Genomic DNA, 20,519 nt, shown 5'->3' on the forward strand with positions numbered 1-20,519 from the left:
GAGCGAAAGATAAATAGATAGATAGAGATACAGATAGTGATAGAGGGGTAAAGAGAGGGAGAGAACGAAGGAATAGAGGATGCCATAGGGTAGAGCGAGAGGCGAGGGCGACGCAGGCGGGTGGACGAGGGTAACGGAGGGTGCGGGAACGGTGGAGAGGGATGGAAGGCGTCGGTGCATGCGCAAGAATTTCACACGTGAGCCCGCGAATCCGCGAGAGAGGCTCGCCTCGAGCGCGAGACTTCCTGCCGCTTCAGTGTCGTGCGCGATTTCGTACGCGGCGCTTGGTGACGCGACAACTGTGCCCGAGCTCGTGCCACGTACCTGCTGATCGCGACGGTAGATCGTTCCTGTAACTGAAGATCGCCCGAGATTCCACCCGCGATCCTGACCATGATCAAGCAGCTCGCCGATCGAATTCGCGACGCGATATTGCAGCCCGACGATCGATCGGCGAATCGACTTGTGAGCGATCAGGCGAATCGCCGAGACGACTGATCATGGAAAACCCGACGCGCAGTTGGCGTATAGACAGGAACGTTACGGAGCGCTGGGAGTATTTGGCAGTCACTCGTGCGGGACAGCCGATGGTGTCCAAATGACGCGGGTGCAGTAGCAATCGAAGTCGCCGCCTTCGGCAACCGTTTGCAAAGAGGAGAGAGAGGAATTGGTCTTCCGACAAGTTGAAGCCCTCGCGGTACACGGAGAGGCTTGTCAGTCAATTCGCCGCGAAGCAGGAGCTTCGTGTCCGCGATAGAATCACGCGATAATAAATCACAAAGTGGCAGCATTTCGCGCGGCCGTCAGGCGAGCAAACGCCACGTCGTCCGCCTCCGCCTCTGACAACACTCTTCGGTGCGTCACGCGCGGGCAGACGAGCTTTATTCGGACCCGTCGTGGTCGCACGGAGACGACGATTGGAGCCGAGAGATCCGTAGATCCGCGCGAAGATCAGAGCGCCGTCATTATTGCCGTCACTATCATCGTTTATCCCGAAACCGAGGGTTGGAAGTGAAGTTGAGCGTCGCCACATCCGAAGCAACTGCACGTTCTCAACGATCGGCCGTAAATAACGGTCCACGCACTTTGGCGTGCAGGCACCTGGCCCGGACCTCGCGCGGCTTGTGCGCGGCTACGTGTGTTGCCGCGGTGGAATCTCGCTCGTAATGACTCGTAATTGCGCGGAGGAGGAGCCGACGTCGTGCTGGAACGATTTAAGGGACACCTAGCAGCGCCACCCGCACTCTCCGCTATAATGATTAGGTGCACGCGACTACTACGGGGATTACCTGGTTGAGGTGGAGGACCCGGTGTTCGGAGACGTTAGGGTGGACTACCGGCCATCGGCTGAAATCTGAATACGAGAGAGAGAGGGAAGGAGAGGGAGAGAGAGAGCGGTCGATTGCGGCCCCGGAGAAATTCGTGCCCCCGGTGCCCCTTGGCCGAACGATCCAACGGCTGGCCGTTAACACGCTCGAACGCTTGGATCGGCGACATTTACGACGCACTCGATCGCAGAAAGATTCAATTCGAAGGTGAGGGTCAATTTTGCGATTATCGTCCACTCTTGTCCTCCCGTCCTCCGCGTCCGCCTTTCTCGTGATTATCCTGCGCTCTTGTGTCACATGGCTTTTTCCCTTCTCAATACGCGCCTCATTCGCACGGGAACACGAAATCGATAGGGTAATGTGACACTGGGGCAAATGTGATGTCGGAATATCCCCGTATACGACGTTCCAATAATGTTCCTTTAATAGCACACGTTTAATCATTAACCGTTTATCTTGGCTATACCTACCGATATCAGAATTTATGTCGAAAGCTGATAAATGATAGAAGAATATTATAAAATATTGTTGGGAGATGTTGCATTTTGAACTTTACTCCAATATCATAATTACTTCTTCTGTTTTATTTTAAAACGAGTTAAAATTTTTATGTTGCACGCGTTACATTATGGAACGTTATTTCGTTGCACGAAATAACGAAAACCGCAACGATTAATGTGAGCTACATTTATCTTTGGAAATGCAGCCTCTTCGAAATTATAGCGGTTCGATCGTCGTTTAGCTCCCGCCATTCTTTCGTCTGGCTGTCGCGTGCGGGATGCGGCCGCGCATCATTCCTCTTAATGTCCGCCGACGATCCGTAAATCCCGCTGAAAAACGCACTACGTGCTTGCTCTCCATCTCCTGTGGGTTTTACGAACGTACCGAGTGGCTCGTGGAGTTTTCATCCCGGTGGTCTAACGAGCTCGATTACGCTCATCGGATTTCGCTCGCAATGGTAGCGGAATCGTTGGATCATCGCGTTGCGCGCCGTCGTTGATCCTCCCTTGCGAATCGCGACCACGTCGCGCAAGCGTGGCGAAAATAAGAGGAGGCGAGAGCAAAATGAACTTCGCAATTCCGAGGATGGAAGAGAGAAAGAAAGAAAGAGGGTAATGAAATTTTTAAGAAACCAGTGGCTCGGTGGAAACGTTGCTGGAAAATGTTAACTCGGAACGTGGACTCACGTTCGCGCAAATTAAGTAATGGGATGTAATTTTCGCTCTTGTTCTTCAACGTCCTTTTTACTCATTACTCTTTGTCGTTTACTTTAATTAGATGTAAAATAAAAATGATTTCATGCTATATGCTGATTGCAACGGTAGAGATGATGTTGCCACGGAATAAATAATTCCATGCGCTGAGAGACACTAGAAATAAAAGTATTTCGGGTAATGCAATTCGAAATTAAAAATTAAACACACACATACACACACACAGGCGTACGCAAACTGCAGACTGCGGTAACTTCATTTTTTTCATTAACTTCATTTCCCCGAGACCGGATGTATTTTTTTCCCTGGAAAAATATCATTTCGCGTATTATCGAATCAATTAAAGTCACAGTACGTAGTCTCCGGTAACCGATACATATGTTACCTCAATTTAATTAATCGTGACGCGCGTATAGCGAGCTAGAATCACGGTGATATTAAGCTCTAATAAGTCGTTGCTTACGGCCGATGAATACCGAAGTACGGCAGAAGCTTGGATTAATAAGAATCTTCCGCGAGCGGAAGTATATTCGACACGAAAGCTACGTTTTCAGCGTCCTGTGGTCGCATTCATCCTCCGGCTAAACGGGCTTCATTACCCTCATTGAATTTCGTTGAAAGTCGCTATCCTGCGCGCGAGCGGTCGAAATCCGCTCGGCGAAATAAAGAAAAATCGCGCATTGTACCGTGCTGCGCCGCATTTTAATCAAAATCGCCGCACTTCAATGTTTAAATTCCTGTGTACCTGTTGTGAACCTTCTATCAAACGTACGGAGAAGTATTGTGCGTGTAATACATCATTTTCGGAGCACGAAACAATTATTTGCATCTCGCGTAATGATATATAACGTGCGCGATATTAAAAGGAGTTTACGCGGATGCAGAAATATTTCGGGGAGTATATTATCATAGTCACTTGCGCGTCCAGCAAAGTTCAGATTCGATGAGCATTCGCTTCGGGACCCGACGAGCCTTGTAATGTGTCTGGCTTTCAGGGCGTAATGGATACGTCACCAACGTTAAGCATCGGCGGTTCGAGGGCCAGGGCGGCCCTTTTGACCACCAGCGGCACCGGAACCGGCAGCAACGACAGACGGGTCGTCTTTTTAGCAAGTCAACCGTCGGTCGGCAGCAGTCACGATACCAAGACCTGGCCGCACCATTGGTCGCCGCACACGGTGAGTAGCTCAAAAGCCTATACCTCAACCGAGCGAACTTGATTTATCGACAAGGGCTTCAAATCCGCGCTTAAAGTATGAAATATTAATTGAAGAGTACGTTAGAGTTCGATATTCGCGTTAATCCATTCGCGAATATTTTTAGAAATTGTCCTACATTATCTTTGTACATATATACTTTATTTTAAGTGCGAAACATATTCAGGAATCTTCAGATTATTTTTGGAATCGCATTCCTCGATCTGTTTCAACATATTTTAATACATTTAAAGTTTCCTCTTGTTTTGCGCTTCGTGCAGTAAATATTTTAATCGTTATATTTTCGTTCCCCAATCGCGTTCCATTTTGTGCTCTTCGATTGATTCGCAGCTCTTTTCGCCAACGAAATTTCATACTTGGTCTCCGTTTGTCCCTTTCATGTGTGCGCAATCGTTGTTGCACGCCGTAGTAACAAGTAATGCGCTAATGAAGCAATCAGAGGACACGCGGAGATTTAATTATGGTGGAAGTGCACGTTGTACGCGCGAGCCAGTCAGGGCGAAATTACTCCGTCGAGAATAACGAGGGATCGATTCCCACGAGCCATTCGGACTTTTACGACAGGTTGGAATTATACCGCGACGCATGTAGGTTGGCTCGGACGCGCAATCGAAAATTAAAACGCCTGGCCCATCGACGTCACAACGCTGGGTCCGACATAAGCATCGCACAACGCTGACGCACGGAAATACCTATGCGCCTCGTCGCGCGTTCGCGCGGCGACAGGTGACAATTCTCGAAATAATTAATGCGCGGGGATTGACGAAGCCCCCGAAATAAATAATACGCGATCGAACCGTCAATAATCAAGCCCGTCGCGCGCCACCATTTGATCGTCAACGTGAATTCGCAAACTAGCAAGGTAGAATTTGCGGCCTTTGCCGGAGCGAGCGGCTCGCGGAGATCCAAATGCTTCAATTTCAGGTGAAATACATCGACGCGTACGCGTACGAGATCTCTGCTTGAAATATTAATCCCGTCAAGATACGCGAGAATCCTTGGGGGGAAACTGGGACCATCTCGAACTCGCAGTTGACGCTTAACCGGTGCCAGCTTTTGCCTTGTTCGTCCGCTCTGTTCGATGTTGCCTGGGAGAGTAGATTTTTGATTCGCCGAACGAATATTACCGTGCCGATACGCGAAAGCGAGCGCGGGCCGGTCGGCGCGAAAATGAATCGCCCAGATTCGATTCCGATGCATTTAGCGCATTGACTGTTATCGGTCGTGTCGACCGACCTGACGATACGGGCTCGCTTTGCCATTGTGATTCCCCCTTTGCAACGCGCGCGATTCGGCTTCTCTCTCTCTCTCTCGCACATTCGGAATTCTGAATTCCGCTCGTCACCCGCACGTATTCGACTGGCGCGTGCACGCGAGAGCCATATGCGGGATATATGGCGAGTTACACGGCGCGGCCGAGGGTGAATGCGAGAGGGGATGCGCAGATGGACGCGGGGCCCGGTGGGTACCGGGCGATATTTCGGAGGAGTTTGGTACACGCGGATAGCGCACGGTTATTAATTTAACTGCGATGGATACGGGCTTGAGAGACTACCTATTCTGGATCGCTCCAGCACGTATGTATGATTATGTAGCTGCGTGGCGATGCATACGAAGTTCCGCCGGATATCGAGGATATCATTGAGGCCACTTTGGTTAATTCGCGAATCCCCTTCCGGTCATCCTTTCGCGTCTAGGAACCGCATCCGTTCGACTACGCGAGTCGAGCATGCTGCTCGGTATCGTGGCCAAGATGTTTCATGCTGGTGCAGTCGAGATGACTCGAAACGATTTTCAGTACGTGGATGTCGTTAAAATCAACACACGGGCACGAATAATCGCGGGACACGAGCTGCTATCGGCTTCGCGACTTCTGAACGTATCCATCAGCATGAATATATCTCTCGAGTATAGCCAATCAATAATAACTTCATCATGTTTCGCGAAATCAATATCGCTCTCATTATTTGCTATGTTTCAATCTTGCTGATGCTAATTAACTGATGTGGTAATTCGGTACTGTTTCAAGTTTTATTCGAACTTCTCGGGGTTCTTTCATATCGCGCCGTAATTGAAGATCTGATTAATTCCAACGGTAAATAAAGATCCGTAGATGAAAAAGAAAAAGAGAAAGAGAGCGCGTGATTTGTGAGCACTTCGTACGTACACTACCGTGCAAACGAATGGAACCGTGGAATCGCTGGAAGGAGAGGAGAGCGCGTTTTGCAAGCATATTAACGAAGGATAAAAAGACACGTGGAAACGGCCTCGTGGTGAATGGCCGCTTTAAGCGTGGCCGCGAGTGTTCGCCGGGAACGGCGGAAAAGTTACGCGGACGAATCCCGTGCGCTCGTCCCGCGGCCGTCCAGATGGCAATTTGATATTCGCGGAAAATGCGAAGCCGCGCACCACGCCGACGAGGATCTCGTTACGCGTTCACGACGGACGTCATCATCTGCGAGATTGAGAGAAAGAGAAAGAACGGGAGAGAAAGAGAGAGGAGGATGGAGTGAGACGGGGAGGCGGGATGGGTCAATCCTGGTCGTGCATGTGGCTTTATAGGCCCGTTTCCTCGTAACTCCGGGCCGCAGCGGCAATAGAACGCCGGCCATCGACGGCGATCTCGCTGCTTAACCCCCCACGTGGTGGTGCATTTGCATAGTTATTCAGCCGCGCCGGATGAAAGTCGTTATGGGCCGGCCTTCGAGAATCCCGCCGCCGAAATTATCGAGCGCGGGATTGCGCCTTTCATTCGCGCGGCGTGTTTCTGTCGCGGCATAAAAGGCGGCAAGTGACTCACCCGCGCCATAAATCGACGGCTGATTTTAACCCTCTCGCCGATCGCCCACCCCGAGGTCTGTATTTATCGAGAGAAAACGCCGGGAGCTTTTCATCTAGCTTTCTCCTGCGCGACGCGACAGGCGATTTCAAGATTCTCGGGGAGGGATCTCTTTTTTCCTTCAAATTAATTCTGTTCTGAGATACGAATTGCACAAGACCAAACGAAGCATTTGTTATACTTTTTTCTTTTCTAGATGTTGTTATGCTTTGAATTGCGCATCGTGTCGAACAGATTCGCTTCTCGTATCTTAAATTACACTTAATCACAAATTGCTCGTATATTAATGATGTTACCGAATAAATGTGCATTAACCAGGAGCGAATGGATTACCGATTGTTTGATCGATCAATAATTCAAGCTGGTGAATTAAGAAGTGGCCACCGTCTCACGTATTAGTCGGGAATGTAATGGGGCGCGGGTTGTCGCGACGCCGGTTCTACGGACGATCGATAAATGGGCCAATCATACATAATGGGGCTTAATTCGAGTGGTAATTCGGTAATTAGCGTCGAAGTGCGCCCGGCAAAGAGTACGGCAGCCTTTTCGGGCGCGAGTACGGGGTATAATCGATATAGCGGGTGTTTGGCGGCGTGCAATTGATATTATTTACCCCGTTACGCAAACACTTCTAAGGTAATCAAAGACAAATATTGTTCCCACCCCGTGGTGAAGCGCCGACGTGAAATACAAGTACCCTTTGCTAATTGGTAGTTAACCGGCTAATTGTGCGCGCAATTTATACCGACGTGTGCCGGAACTCGGTTGCACTTCGCAGGACAACGCCTCTTGTTCGCCGTCGGGCGGAATTGTATCCGTCGCGTAATCTTCTCCGCAGACAGCCCGGCGTTGGCAATTATGCGAATAGTGGTGACGGTGTTATTACCGTGAAGATATTTATTAATTATCGTCGTGTTAAGCATCGCAGCCAAATTTTGAACATGCGAACGTAAAAATTTGCTTAGGAAATTTTTGAGGAACGAGAGGAAAGTTTCTTTAATCCTTTCTGGGCAGCTTGCGTTATTCTAAATACACATCGAGCACGTACCAAAGTATACGTACATGATAATGGTTGATACATTACTATTACTTAAGTTACATTATTCTTGTCCTTGCAAAACTTTCGCAATAAACGTTTTCGATAAACGATTTTGCGCTCATAATCCGGGGAATTAGTCTCGTGGCGTTATGACGGGGCTATTAGATGGGCTGTAAGCATCGCTCAACGAGGTACTAGCGCGGGTAGTTTCTGCGCGTTCCACGCGGTACAGATTCGCGCCGGGGTGCCCGTGAAACTCCCGCGGAACGGCCGCGGTCGATGTCGAGCCCAAGGGAAAAATTAATATCCCGCATTTCCGCTGTCGCCGATCTGACGCGGGCAGGCGACCATCTCATTTCATTTCCCAGCCGTTTCGCGACCGATCGAAAATAATTTCCACTCCTCGCGAAAATAATTTCCCCGTCCTCCTACTTCTTGTTCTCCTCCACCTGCTCTCCCTTCCTTCACCGAGAAAAAGGGGGACGTCTACGTATTTTTTATCGCGAGCGGTCCGCTGAAGCGTGGCGATGAAAGTTCAAACGAGCAAAAATTTTCTCGGTTTCCGGCCGCGCGGACTCGGCGCGAAGTTCGCCCTCCGTCGATTTCCCTACGCCCGTAAATCAGGATCGCTCGATGACATTCTACTGTGCGTGTTTTCCCCAGTTCACCCTCGGTCCTTTTCCCGTGCCCGTATTCTCTCTTTCTGCCTCTTCGTGCCGCCGCGAGCTCGTCCATCGCATTCGTGAATATTTTTTTCCACCCTCGCCATTCTGTCGTCGCTTCTTGTCTATCGTTCTCTCCGTTCGTTCCTTTTCTATATTTCCCTCTCGGTCTATCTCATATTTCTTTTTCGTTCTCCTCTTTTCTCTCTCTCTCTCTTTCTCTTTCATCGAGACTTTTCCTCAAACTCCCCTTCCACGCCATTCGCGCCTCGTATATCCACCCACGTCCATTCGTATTCCCGTGGCCTGCTATATCATGGCGTATCAACTGTTTTGTCAGTTTCCGGTGCGAGCTCCGATGAATGGGACTTCTTCTTGTGCTTCTTCTACTACTTCGCCCGCTGAAATTATCGGCCGACCCTCGCGGTCTCGTTGACGTGTATAGCGCCACCCTCCTCTCGCGCCTGACGATAATATAAGAATAATAATACGATTGTTCTCCTCGTGCACTCGATTACCGTATTTCAGAATCCGTAAAACCTTCGACGATTATTTTGTCAATGCTTCCAGTTCCTCTTTTAGCACCTTTAACGGATGATACGTGAGAGGACTTATGTGATCATTCGTCAGCCACGAGATTTTGATCGATACTAACAAACAGACGGTCAGAATTATTCATCTTCAAGTTTGAATCGCATATATATCGTGCGACAATTTAAAATAAGTCGAAAAGAGGAATAAACGCAGATTTACATCGCCAAGAAATTGATCATGTTCGCAAGTGAAGAACCGATCGCAGCATGCGATCATCGGTAACACCGAGGAATTAATATTCTCTTTTTCCAGACGTGCGATTGTGTCTTATCTGTCTAATTCGGCACCTCCCGTCTCACCTCGAGCGCGAAATTAAATTCGTGCGCGGCCGGAAGACACGCGAGAGAATCACGTAGTTAATTGCACGCCGAAAGAACCCGACGCCCAGTACGATTCCGGTTCTTCTTTTTGACGTTCGCCAGGGGGGTGAAAGTATCTCACACGGTCTATCAGGAACTTTCCCCATTGATTGTGCCGCACTCGCACCGCTGATTCTCGATGTCTGAACGCGCGCAAGTGCGCGTGAATGCGCCTCAGCCGTCGACTGGTAGACAATGTTAAGGCGACCAGAGTGCCAGAGTGGAACCCCCGCGATTGCAGGAGCGTTGATGTATGGATGGCTATTTATTCGGCTGCCGGCGCGAACGAAATGCCTTCCTGTCCTCCGTACAACATCGCCTAAGTGGCGGGAGTGTAGGAGAAGTTCGGGGTTGACGAGGAGACCGCGGGACAAGGGCGCTGAATTAGTGCCACTCGGCCGAAAGATTGATGATTGCCAGCCAGAAACTGGGAAGAGGGCAGGGGGATGGGGTTGTGACGGGCCTCCCGAATGAAATCGGCATTCTGCGGCGATCGAGTGCCGGTGTATTGTTGAGGCTTTCAGTGTCGAGAGCGTTCGCAGTTACTTAATCCTTTAGCGCGTTCAACCACGTTTCTCTGGTTGTCCATGAACGAGGAAGAAATATACGTTTGCGATATTTGTATCTTATTTTCTTCTCGTATTTACGGTGGTGCGATTCGTATATAAATTATACTGCAGTATAAATTGACACAACGAAGCCCCTTATGGAGAAAGAGAGAGACCTTATTCGACTGTTTGCTTAAAATTTTACTTGACATCATTGTGAAGTTTTCAATCCTAGCTGAAAGTACATATACGCGAGCCGAAGGCGCGCTTTGAATATTTCCGACAGTTACACGCCCTTGGGATTTCCCGCGTCTCCGGCGGAGTCGTCGCGCATTTTGGAAATTCATGACGGAGAAGTGGAAACCTATTTTCGGAGTTCCGAGTCGTTCGAGTGCTTCCTTCAGATTATTTGCAGAATCATCCGAGCGATTGGAGCTATTTGATCGACATAAGCGACCAACGTCACTGAATGTTGCTTCCTTAAACGGAGCGAAAACTTCCAAACAGCGGAATCTGTCCGAATTTTGACTTTCGTATCATCGGGACGGGCGTAAAAATTTCGGATCGATCGCGTCGAGTGTGAAACAATGATACATTTCCGATTTGGAATTAATCCGGAATAGCGACGGCGCGTCTCTCGCGAAACGCATCCGTCGAGTCCGTCGAGGGGAACGACATTTCCTATCTCGTGCGTGTTTGGCTCGACATGTGGAGGCGCGCGACACGGTTAGACGAGGACGCGAGCACATTTCATTTACGTATTTATAAGAACGACACGCGTACGCGTCTCTGCTTCTCTCTTCCTTTCTCTTCACCTAGCCCTGCTGTTGTCGGAGATGGCTTCCTTCAAGTACAGTCGCAACTCTTCTCGGAGGTGGGTAGATAGCTCCAAGGGAAAACTCTTGAAATGGAATTCTTCGGCAGAATACGCGGTACCCGTCGCTCGGACGGCAAGGATCTAGCCCGGTAGAATGGCTTGGCTTTGACCCCCCGCAGAACGCCTCCGCCTCCCGGCTCCTCCTTACCCCCGAAGCAAATTGAAAATGGGAATTGGTCCTTTGAAGTTCGCGCAACGACCCGTCCATAATCTCCTTAATAACCTTCTCCATCTCTCTCTCTTCTCTCTCGCGTACCTGCGTGTTCCGTTCTCATCCCTTTTCATCCCTTCTCACTCTTTCTTTCTTGCTCTTTCTCACCGTCTCTCTTTCTCTTTCGCTCTCAGATTGCGACCGTGAGTTTTCTTATGTACCGCAAAAAAGATGTTAACACGCGGCTCTTACATACTCTCTTTGCAAACGTGCGTTAGTCGAGTTCGTAGTGGTCTCATGGGCGCTCCTATGGCCTATATGGCGCAACGATAGTGTTGTAAAGATCAAAACTGTGTTCTGTGCGGACCGCCTTAAAATTCTGCATCGTTTGTCGGTCACGCGACACTTGCGTGGTATCATAATGACGAACCTAACGTCGCTCCGTTTCTTGAGAGTTTCGTGGAGTGGAGTGATCGAGTTCGCGACACACTTCGAACGCTCCGATATAATTAAATCTCGAATCTAATTTTGGTTCAGGTGCGCGATGACATTGCAGTACGTCGCTGTGCAGTTGTGAGTGATATTGAGTCAAATTAAAGTGATATCGGTATAACGCACGCGGACTTGCTTTTTGTTGTTCATCATGGGAGCGCCGAGATGCCAGAGTTAAACGGAATACCGGCATGCACGTGTCTTCGTGAGAAATAAGAGGTAAAAATCTTAAATTATGTCTGTGATATACGCGGGAGTCTGAGGATACGAAGGGGTGGCTTTCTCGTGGAGGAAGGTTGAAGTCGCTGTGCGTCGTGGACGCGAATCTCGCGACTTTACGTCGCACGGCTACCCATTGACGTGCAATGCAGTGGAAAATGACGAATTACGTGCACATGCATATATGCGAAATAACAAGGTAAATTAAAAAATAGCACGACATAAATAATGTACCATTAATTTCAGTTATTGCAGCAAGGAAAAATAGAATGTGTCACGTTCAGGATTAAATCCTGCTCATTGCATTTCCGTTTCGGTCTATTTTCCAGACATTTTTCGGGGACATGTTCCGAACACTTTCCCGGAATACGACGGCGTTCCTCGCGAAAGATTTACTCGTCCGCTTTGCAATTTTCCAGCAGCGCGCGAATAAGTAATAAACGCGATGCGCGGTTCTCGCGCTTGTCGGATCGAAGACTAACGTTACGTGCACGACAAACGCTTAAACGTGATTTATTAATGGTCGTAACGTGCGTACCGGCCGGAAGCTGGTTGCACCTTTGTGTGCGAACGTGCACCTGGTATACTCGGGGGGAAAAGGGTATTTTTTTAACGAGCTCTGGTGTTTTCTTTTTACTGCTCAACGAACGACACAGTTCGCCATGGAGAAAAATTAAAAGCAGCCTTACTTAGCATGCGCGATTATCTCGATATCCATCAGTAGCACGGCGCGATGTGAAATTTTAAAGAAGGTATTTATTAATTTCTGCAGCGTCTATTTAAAAACATGGTAGCACGGCGCAATGTGAAATTGTAAAGATGGTATTTATTAATTTCTGCAGCGTCTATTTAAAAACATGGTAGACTCGCATCGACCCGACTGATTATCGAAAAAAGCAGAAATGAAAAAACAAGTTGCATAAATGTAATAACGATGAATACAACGTTATCGTAAATAATGTTATCATTATTTCTATAATATTTTTCTCAAATAGAAATTATGCAAACTGCATTTTTATCTTCGTGTTTATTTAATTGGGAGAAGATTAGTATCATCTATTAGTGCGTCTTTCAATAGAAGAAAAAATCAAGACTTCAGAATCGAGCAGGTTAATACACTGTAATAGATTATCACTTATTTTTTGAATCTCCGAGACATTATGTAATCTCATGTTAATTAGACGCATTATTTCAAGTCGCTTCCGATCGATTCGCGCACGACGGAGAAATATCCCGGCTCGACGGGATCCTGTGCCATTTCTCACTCGGGGTAACACGCAACCCACCCCCGGCTGTCCTTCTTTCCGTCTCTATCGCTGGGATCTCTTCGACGCGAGTACATATGCGCGCATGCACCTCTCGGCAACCTCGAAGTAGCGACAATAATAAAGCATCCGGACGTAGCCGGCTCTGGAAAATAGGCATCGTAAACTGAATTCATCGCTCGCTCGCTTGCTCGCTCGCTTACCGTTCGGCCCCGCGCTGGTATTACCGTATCGCCATGTTACGACCGGCTTACCCTTCTGTCAAGCACGCAGATGCACAGATGTACGAGCGCAGCACGCGAATGCACGCGTGCGTGCATGGCCGCGTGGTACCATGCTTCCGTTCTGATGTTCACTCGCTCGCTCGCTCGCTCGAGATTGCTGAGGAACTTCTAGCAAATTTGCGCTGTGCTCGAGACGATCGCAGAAATTTTTCTCGCCCGCCAAATTGGAAGCGATTATGCATGATTGATGAGATTTTTCAGATTGACGTTGCAACATTTAAATTGATGTTGCCTCTGCAGAACGTATCGCGCTCAAACGAAATCGTTGTCAATTCTTTACGGTTCGATCCGTAAATAAATGTGAGCCCGAATAACGAGAAATGGATTGGCTACGATTTTGTCTACTATTTTGCGATTCTTTTCGATTATCGATGTCATGAAATGACATTTACATTTTTAGCATTCAGCTTGCAACGTGCATACTATTTTTTTTCGAATATTCTCGCAACATTAATCGGCGTTTTATAAACAGCCAACGTTTTTCTATAGTCTTGCTCACGAGTGAAGGAAAATAATAACACCGCCATACAATACTGTGAGAAGAGGGTATTTTCGCCAATTTGGATATTGTACATATTTTTGCGTGCGAATCGATGACACGCAATTGTTAACAAAAGCGGCGCGCAATGCGACATTTAAATGTACCGTACGCGAAATTATCGTGTTTTCTTTACCGTTGTACAGCAATAGTAACGCTATCGATATATTTTTAATTAAAGTATGGGAAGTCATACGAAGAAGTCCCGTATTTTCATAGCACCGATTAATTTCGTTTTATCGATTTGTTCCTTTTGTTTCATCGCATGAAATTCGAGATGCCTTCCGCATGGAATATTCGAATGAGGAGCTGGAATTGAACGCACTGGATTCGCTATGATATCATTAGAAATTAATTGAGTCGCGAGCGAGATTGGCCAATGACATGATTAATTGTTTATACGATAAACTATCGCGCAATTTGCAGTCATTTGAATTGCGCAACTATTTTCAGTCGGCGTTTAATTAGTCATTCTGTCGGTAAAGTATCCCGATAATGAGTTATCGAGTTACACGCGTTATCTGAATCGCGCTCTATTAACGATGATTTGCATTTTTCTCATTATCATTGCCACCGTCGCGATACCTCTGCGTAGGTTCACAATTAATTTACAACTTTCGACGGTTCCTCCTCTTAAATCGCAGATTGCACAGGAATTTTCGGCTAGTGATCGAATCGCGGTCCGCTTTCGGGGAACAACAGCCATCAGCAAGCGGACGCATCGGCATCAGGTGCGTTGCGAAAGAGAGATTAAGAGAGACAGGACGTCGTGCCAGGTCGTTTCGCGGTTGGGCAGACGGGCGAATCGTTAATTTCATTTACCGCGTACCGCAGATTCGGTTAACGTCGAACTTGACGATCAAAATGATCGCCGATCCCCTTGACTGAACGGCCACGCGTCCAACATCCAGCCGCTTCTGTTCTTCACCCATCTCCCTATTGGCTTTCCGCGCGTTTATATCGCCCCAGAAATATTCTTGTCTCACCCATCTTGTCGCACTTTGTCAAAGCCGATTGTCGATAATAATATTGCCAAAAAGTACATGTATCATTTATGACGATACATGAGCTACATGATTAACATAAGTGCATAAATTATTTATTATTTAAGGATAATTGTGCTGAGACCATTCTGTTAGCATTGGTAGTCTTTTCTATGCAAATATCTTGAATAGCTTCGAATAAATTTCCAATTAATTGATGACTATTATCAACGCTGATTGTCACCACTCCGTGCGCGCATTTATTGTATAATTCCAGTCATCTCGAAATAAAATTCAGCGCAATGCACCGTCATTTGTTCCCGATTTGCGCAGGGTTTTATAGAATTATGCATGCCCTAATTGATTTCGACAAATGTTCTCATCATCACGTTGATTCATCGCCAATCGCACGTCGACGTGCACGCGACACTTTCGCGCCAGCTGCAACCCTTTGTTAACTAGCCCGCTGTTTGCTGACGCATTTATTTTTCTTCTTGTACGTTCGCGATGCTTTCGGCAAGGAATTACTATCCGTCGTTGTTTGCAATGGAAGATATATCGCATCACTGCCGTGCAAATATTTGTTTTAGTACGAGTACGCGCGTTCTCCGTTGCCTGCGCGCGACTCCAGGTGGTCGATACGGAAACTGCGATCGGGAAATTCTCCGTGTACGTGTAACTGGAACTCAGAAATCATCCCAGACACCCCGAGATCCCTGGTCGTGGCGTAGTCAAGCTTATGTTCATAATATCTGTAACGCATCGCGAGGAACGATGCATTGCAGATACTTATGTGCGAGAGTTCCTAGATAAATGGATGTTTGACGATTAAGAAGAATCATTATTTTAATGATTAATGTCTGTATTCTCAGTTGAATCGTGAAAACTTCTCAGGAAAACTTGAGTAGCAATTTTATAATAAATTTTATAATAATAATAAATACATTACATAAATACGAGATGTACTTTGAGCGCTTCCATAATTACGAAAAATTCTCTTATGTGGAAAACGTATATTTAAAAATTTTTCTCCGCGATTTTAATATGAAGTTAATATGAAGAGGTCTACCAATCGACATTGTGCTTAACCTCGAAAGGCGATTCGTTAATTTTTTACGCGCTCCAGTGACGAGGGTGCAACTGCGCGCTACCCCTTTCAGCTACCGTAAATCGGAACGATTAAAAATGTACATAGTGGCGTTGGACACGAAGGTTAACGAACGATGAACTTTGCAACCTATAATCTCGCTCTCTCTCTCTCTCTCTCTCTCTGTCTCATGCTTTTTCTTTCCGGGAACAAGAATCATAACTCAAGGTCGTTAATAAATATCCATCACTTGATACATTTCTCTTTAATATTTTATTAAACAAGTACCAGTTCTACAAATAGTCATCAATTGTAATCAATTGTAATAAATAATATTAATGCTCAATGTGAATTATTGTCGATATTTTAACATAATTTTAAAAGACTAAAAATATCGACATGATAAATACGAGGCGCTCTCTCTCTCTTCATCCCTCTTAATTTCGGATATCTCCTCGGCACGAGATGAAACAAGTTCGCAAGTCATTTCTAGCAAGGTTCAATTCGCAGCATAACCGTCACTGGGTCATCCTCAGCACCGTGTTTCAGCCGATACCCAGGGGGAGGAGAGGAGAGAGATAATCTAACGGTCGGACGGTGCACGCGACTGCGAATGTTACGGAATATAGAGCGACGGCGTTCGCGGAAGAAGCGCCCGCGCCGTACAGAAAATATTACGGGCTCATGGCGCTTCCGTGGCGGTAAACCTCGAGACGACCGGGCTCCTGAAATCGGTTCGATTCCCGTTCCGCTCGGTTCGCGTTTCCAATTTTCCCTCGGCTCGCCCGCCTCGTTCGCCGCTCGTACGCTCGCTCGCTCGTATGCCTCGTTCGTTGAGCAAGCGAAACTTCATTCGGCCGATGGCTGCAATTTTGCAGCGCGGATCTTGCAAACAGGAATGCGGCGGTTCGATCTGCCTTACGACGAAGAAAGAAGAGGCGAGAAGGAGAGAAGGAGAAACCGGGAGAAAGAGACAGAGAAGGGAGAGCATGAATGCCAGACTCACTCGCAGGGGTGGCGCGAACGCGGGACGGGGGGGTAGCTGCAGCAAGTAGTTAAGTACGAGCGAAGGGTAGTCAGGTTTAAGCGCCACCTGTGCTTGTCAATTAAGTTTACGCGTCTCTCGTTCCAACATTGTGCAAGCTGCCACTTCGCCTCCCCCATCACTGTTAGTTATTCCGCTCTACACTCTCGCACTTCCATCCCCTGTCTCGCGTTCTCGTCCCTCGCGTCGTCATCCTCCCCCGTCGTCGTGCCACTCGTCTCGCTTTCTTTCGCTCTTCTCGCAGTCTCTTTCGCGGCCGAGCTACCTGTTTGCCCTTCATCCCTTGGAACGTGCGAATATCGCTCTCCCTTATTACAGCTTACCGCTCGCGCTTCTCCAACGCCGGCGTTCGTGCGCTTGCGATCGCGAAGCGTGCCACCCGTTATGAATTACCGGCCATAAACGTAAAAAGCCTTGCATCCTCGGCACGAGAGATAGAGAAAGAGAGAGAGGGTTGTTACTGGCTAAATTGGGCGCGTACATTCCAGCCGACACATTCCTTATATGCGCCCGGAGGTATATGTTTCGCGGCTTTTACACGCGTGTGTAATGAATGTGACGCAAATGGGACGATGTAATAACGCGGCGCGATAACGTGGCACGATAACGCGGCGGGCTCGCGAGATTAGCGCAGGGAGAATAATTCTCGTCCCGACGGATAAACGCCGTGGCGCTGCTCGTACGTCCGAAAACTCTTTTCCTCTCCTCTTCGTCGTTTGTTCGTTCGTAATTTCCTCTTTTTTCCTTTTTTAGGAAAGAACCGCTTGCGGCAGCCCCGCGTTAAAAATGCCGGCGATATCGCACGATTACGTCGAACTGTAACATCCCGCCCCCGAGATAGAATCGTGCGATACAATTCACGTAGAAACTCGCGGATGCATTCTCGCGTCGCCGGGAGAAGGTTCTATTTTACTCCTCGCGACGCAGATTGAAACGTCCTGGCGTAAGATTTCTCGAGAGTGGGATACTCGGGATGTTGTCGGGCGGGGGTGATTTTTACGCCGCGCACGGCCGTAAGTTCCGTCGTGCGCGTCGCCTTTTTTGGTATGGTGCAGCGCGCGACTGTAAAACCTGCTATTTCGCCTCGCCGTGCACTGCCAAATCGCGAGATACGAGCCTTTTACGGTGTAAGGAATCTTACACACCGCGGCCGTACGACTGCACGCGTGTATGCACGCATGACTTGCCGTTGTCGTCGTTGTTGCCATCGTCGTCATCGCGCGCTGTACATCCGCGTAAAATATACGCGAGACGTGTTACGCGCCTTCGAAAACGAATTTTTATCGTCCTCAAGAGCGTGCACGAGCGACGCGCAAATTAAATTGCTCGGCGCGACGCATCCTCTGTTTTAAAAATTGCGAGCGGTGTCGCGCGTCCCTGAATAAGCGTGAAATCAATTGTCGCCGTTGCTCGCATGCGCCGTGATGAAAATCCGGGGACGAAATTATACCTCGGTATCTTAATTTTCACCTGATTTGTCGCAGCTGCCAGCTACATCTGTTAAAAATAAACGCCGTGAGAATTTCATCAGCCGTTTCATCTCGATCTGTTAATGGCGCGGCTCTCCGCCGAGGGTTGGAAATAATTGCTAATTCATCGACCTTTCCGATAAGACACTAAAAAAAGGGAAAGAAAGCGAGGGAGGAAGATTAATTAAAGAACAACGCGCGACATCTGCATGTAATTGCGCTGTTATAAGCTGCGAAATAAATTTTCTTTATCCGCAGCATCGAGCTTGGCGACAATGAATATTCTTCAGGTCCTTCTTCGAGAGCACGAGCAAACATTTCCGCATCTTCCTTGAAAGATCCGTCGTCGGAGTGCGTTTGTGATCCGGTTCGAAAGATATACATCGCCGATCGCGAAACCACCCTCATAACGTTCTCGTAACACGCATGCATAATGTTGTGCGTATTGTGCAGGCCAATAGCGATCGCTTTGGCCAACGAGCAAACCTGAGGGACGCCGCGCTCGAAAAATCCGAGTCTCACAAGCTCAGTTGAGCATCTCTTTCTCTGTATGGTCGCGTGTGGTCCGTCGGGGATATCCGGAAAAATGCACTCACAGATATTGCGCCGACACGAAAGTAGTGCTTCGGCTGAAACCCGCCTCCCCCGGCTGAGTGCACCGAATTGTTATTGCCGAACAATCGATTTCTGATTTTGCCGCAGCCGGCCGCCGAAAGTCCTCCTTGGAGAACGGGCTGCACGCTCCCTCATCCCTGATCCCGTCCCTGTCGTACTCTCCTCCGCGCCCTTCTATTTCGTTCTTCCTTTATCCACCTTGTTAATTTCGCGTCGATATTGCGCCCCTGTATTTCGGCAATTTTGTCCGCGTCGGATCGCCAGAGTTATCGATAAAACGAACAAATTCACGGCTCACGCTCCGAATAAAATTGATTCGCTATCGTGTCCCCGTTGCCCCGGTTCTGTTCGTGAATAATGCGTGGAGCCGCGCAACAATTTTCGCTCAACTGTCGTCGTTGTCATCGTTAAGATGGACGGAAATTTGTTTAAAACGTGGATCTGTTACATATAAAGATTCGAGAAATCGGTATCAGTGAATACTAGTTTTTTGACGTTTTAAATCATTCTATTTTTATGAAGTAAAAAGATACAGTTACTGTTACAGATATATCTGAAGACGATCTCAGTTGCATCAAGCGTTATTCCAGTCTTGTCATTGTTATTTTCGTTTTGGTATACGGTTGGTGATATTAACATCTTTTGCGCATGACAGTTGTCGAATTTATATAGAAACGAGGAGTAGCATGTCACGTCGCTGGAATAACGGGGAGCGTAAGAATAGAGGCAGTTCTAACGATACGTCACACGTAACAAAAATATCGAGATCTCAGGAAGTTAATTTATCGCTTGCTAATAATCGTAAATTTCCGGCAGGTATTATCTCAAGGCCGCTCGTGTATCACGCCTCGCGCGGCGCGCCATAAAAGAGTGGCAACACATAAAGCCGTGTTCGCATAATTACAGTTTATTGTGTTATTACGCTAAAGTATAGTTGTTAGATATTTCTGAATTGGAAATAACAGCGCGTGGCGGCGCCTCGCAACGCGTGAACGATCGCGTGCCTGCGAAACATTTTCGCCGACGAATTACCTCATGTTTGCTGCATTCCTCTCGCGATATGGCGAAGGAGGTAAATAAATTGATCACTTATTTGCCGGCGGTGCCCCAGCACGATATAAGTGATGTTAAACACAGTATCGTATTACGCTCCCGCGCAGCGTGATGCATTGAGAGAGTTGTAAGCCGTTTATCTCCGAAGAGCGCACGGGGTAAGAGAATAAAATGGAAATACTCCGCCGCCCCAAAAGAGCCGAAGACAAAGTGGCGGGGCGCGAAACGCTGGTCCAGACACCAGACAGTTCCGTGGATGCTCTAGTGTTGATCACGCTGCATCACCGTGCGATCCATAAATTTGTAAATCCATAAATTGCATTAACTTAAAAACGCATAATACCGACGAGTCATCCTTTAAAGTACTCTTCATTAAAAATATGGACTGTGAATGAAAAGAGGTTACATTTTGTTCTGTATTATTTATTAGGACATTTATGTTTTATGCTTCTCTATGATTCTATCAGAGCAGACGTTAAAAATCTAGGATCTGAAGTCGAGGCAAATGTCGAAGTTACAAAGTTCGACGGACGAGTTGGATAATATTTCAAGATTAATATTGCAGCGGCGTTTTTGGCCTCGCGCTTCTTGATACCAGAGAGATTAATGGAATTTCGTTGCGCCACGGCGAGCAACAGGAA

The 20,519-nt window shown here is 47.7% G+C and overlaps 1 protein-coding gene across 1 annotated transcript in view; it reads left to right on the forward strand.

Moving 5' to 3' along the window:
• The first annotated feature begins 257 nt into the window (after positions 1-257).
• Positions 258-20,519, forward strand: part of LOC105284278 (zeta-sarcoglycan) — a 185,555-nt gene continuing 165,293 nt past the window's right edge. The window contains exons 1-2 of the mRNA XM_011347648.2: positions 258-1,535; positions 3,538-3,720. Coding sequence (XP_011345950.1) covers positions 3,544-3,720 — 177 coding nt within the window. The 5' untranslated portion in view covers positions 258-1,535; positions 3,538-3,543. The remainder of the gene's footprint in view (positions 1,536-3,537; positions 3,721-20,519) is intronic.

Source organism: Ooceraea biroi, chromosome 12, assembly GCF_003672135.1.
Source record: "Ooceraea biroi isolate clonal line C1 chromosome 12, Obir_v5.4, whole genome shotgun sequence".
In the NCBI taxonomy this organism is placed as follows: domain Eukaryota; kingdom Metazoa; phylum Arthropoda; class Insecta; order Hymenoptera; family Formicidae; genus Ooceraea; species Ooceraea biroi.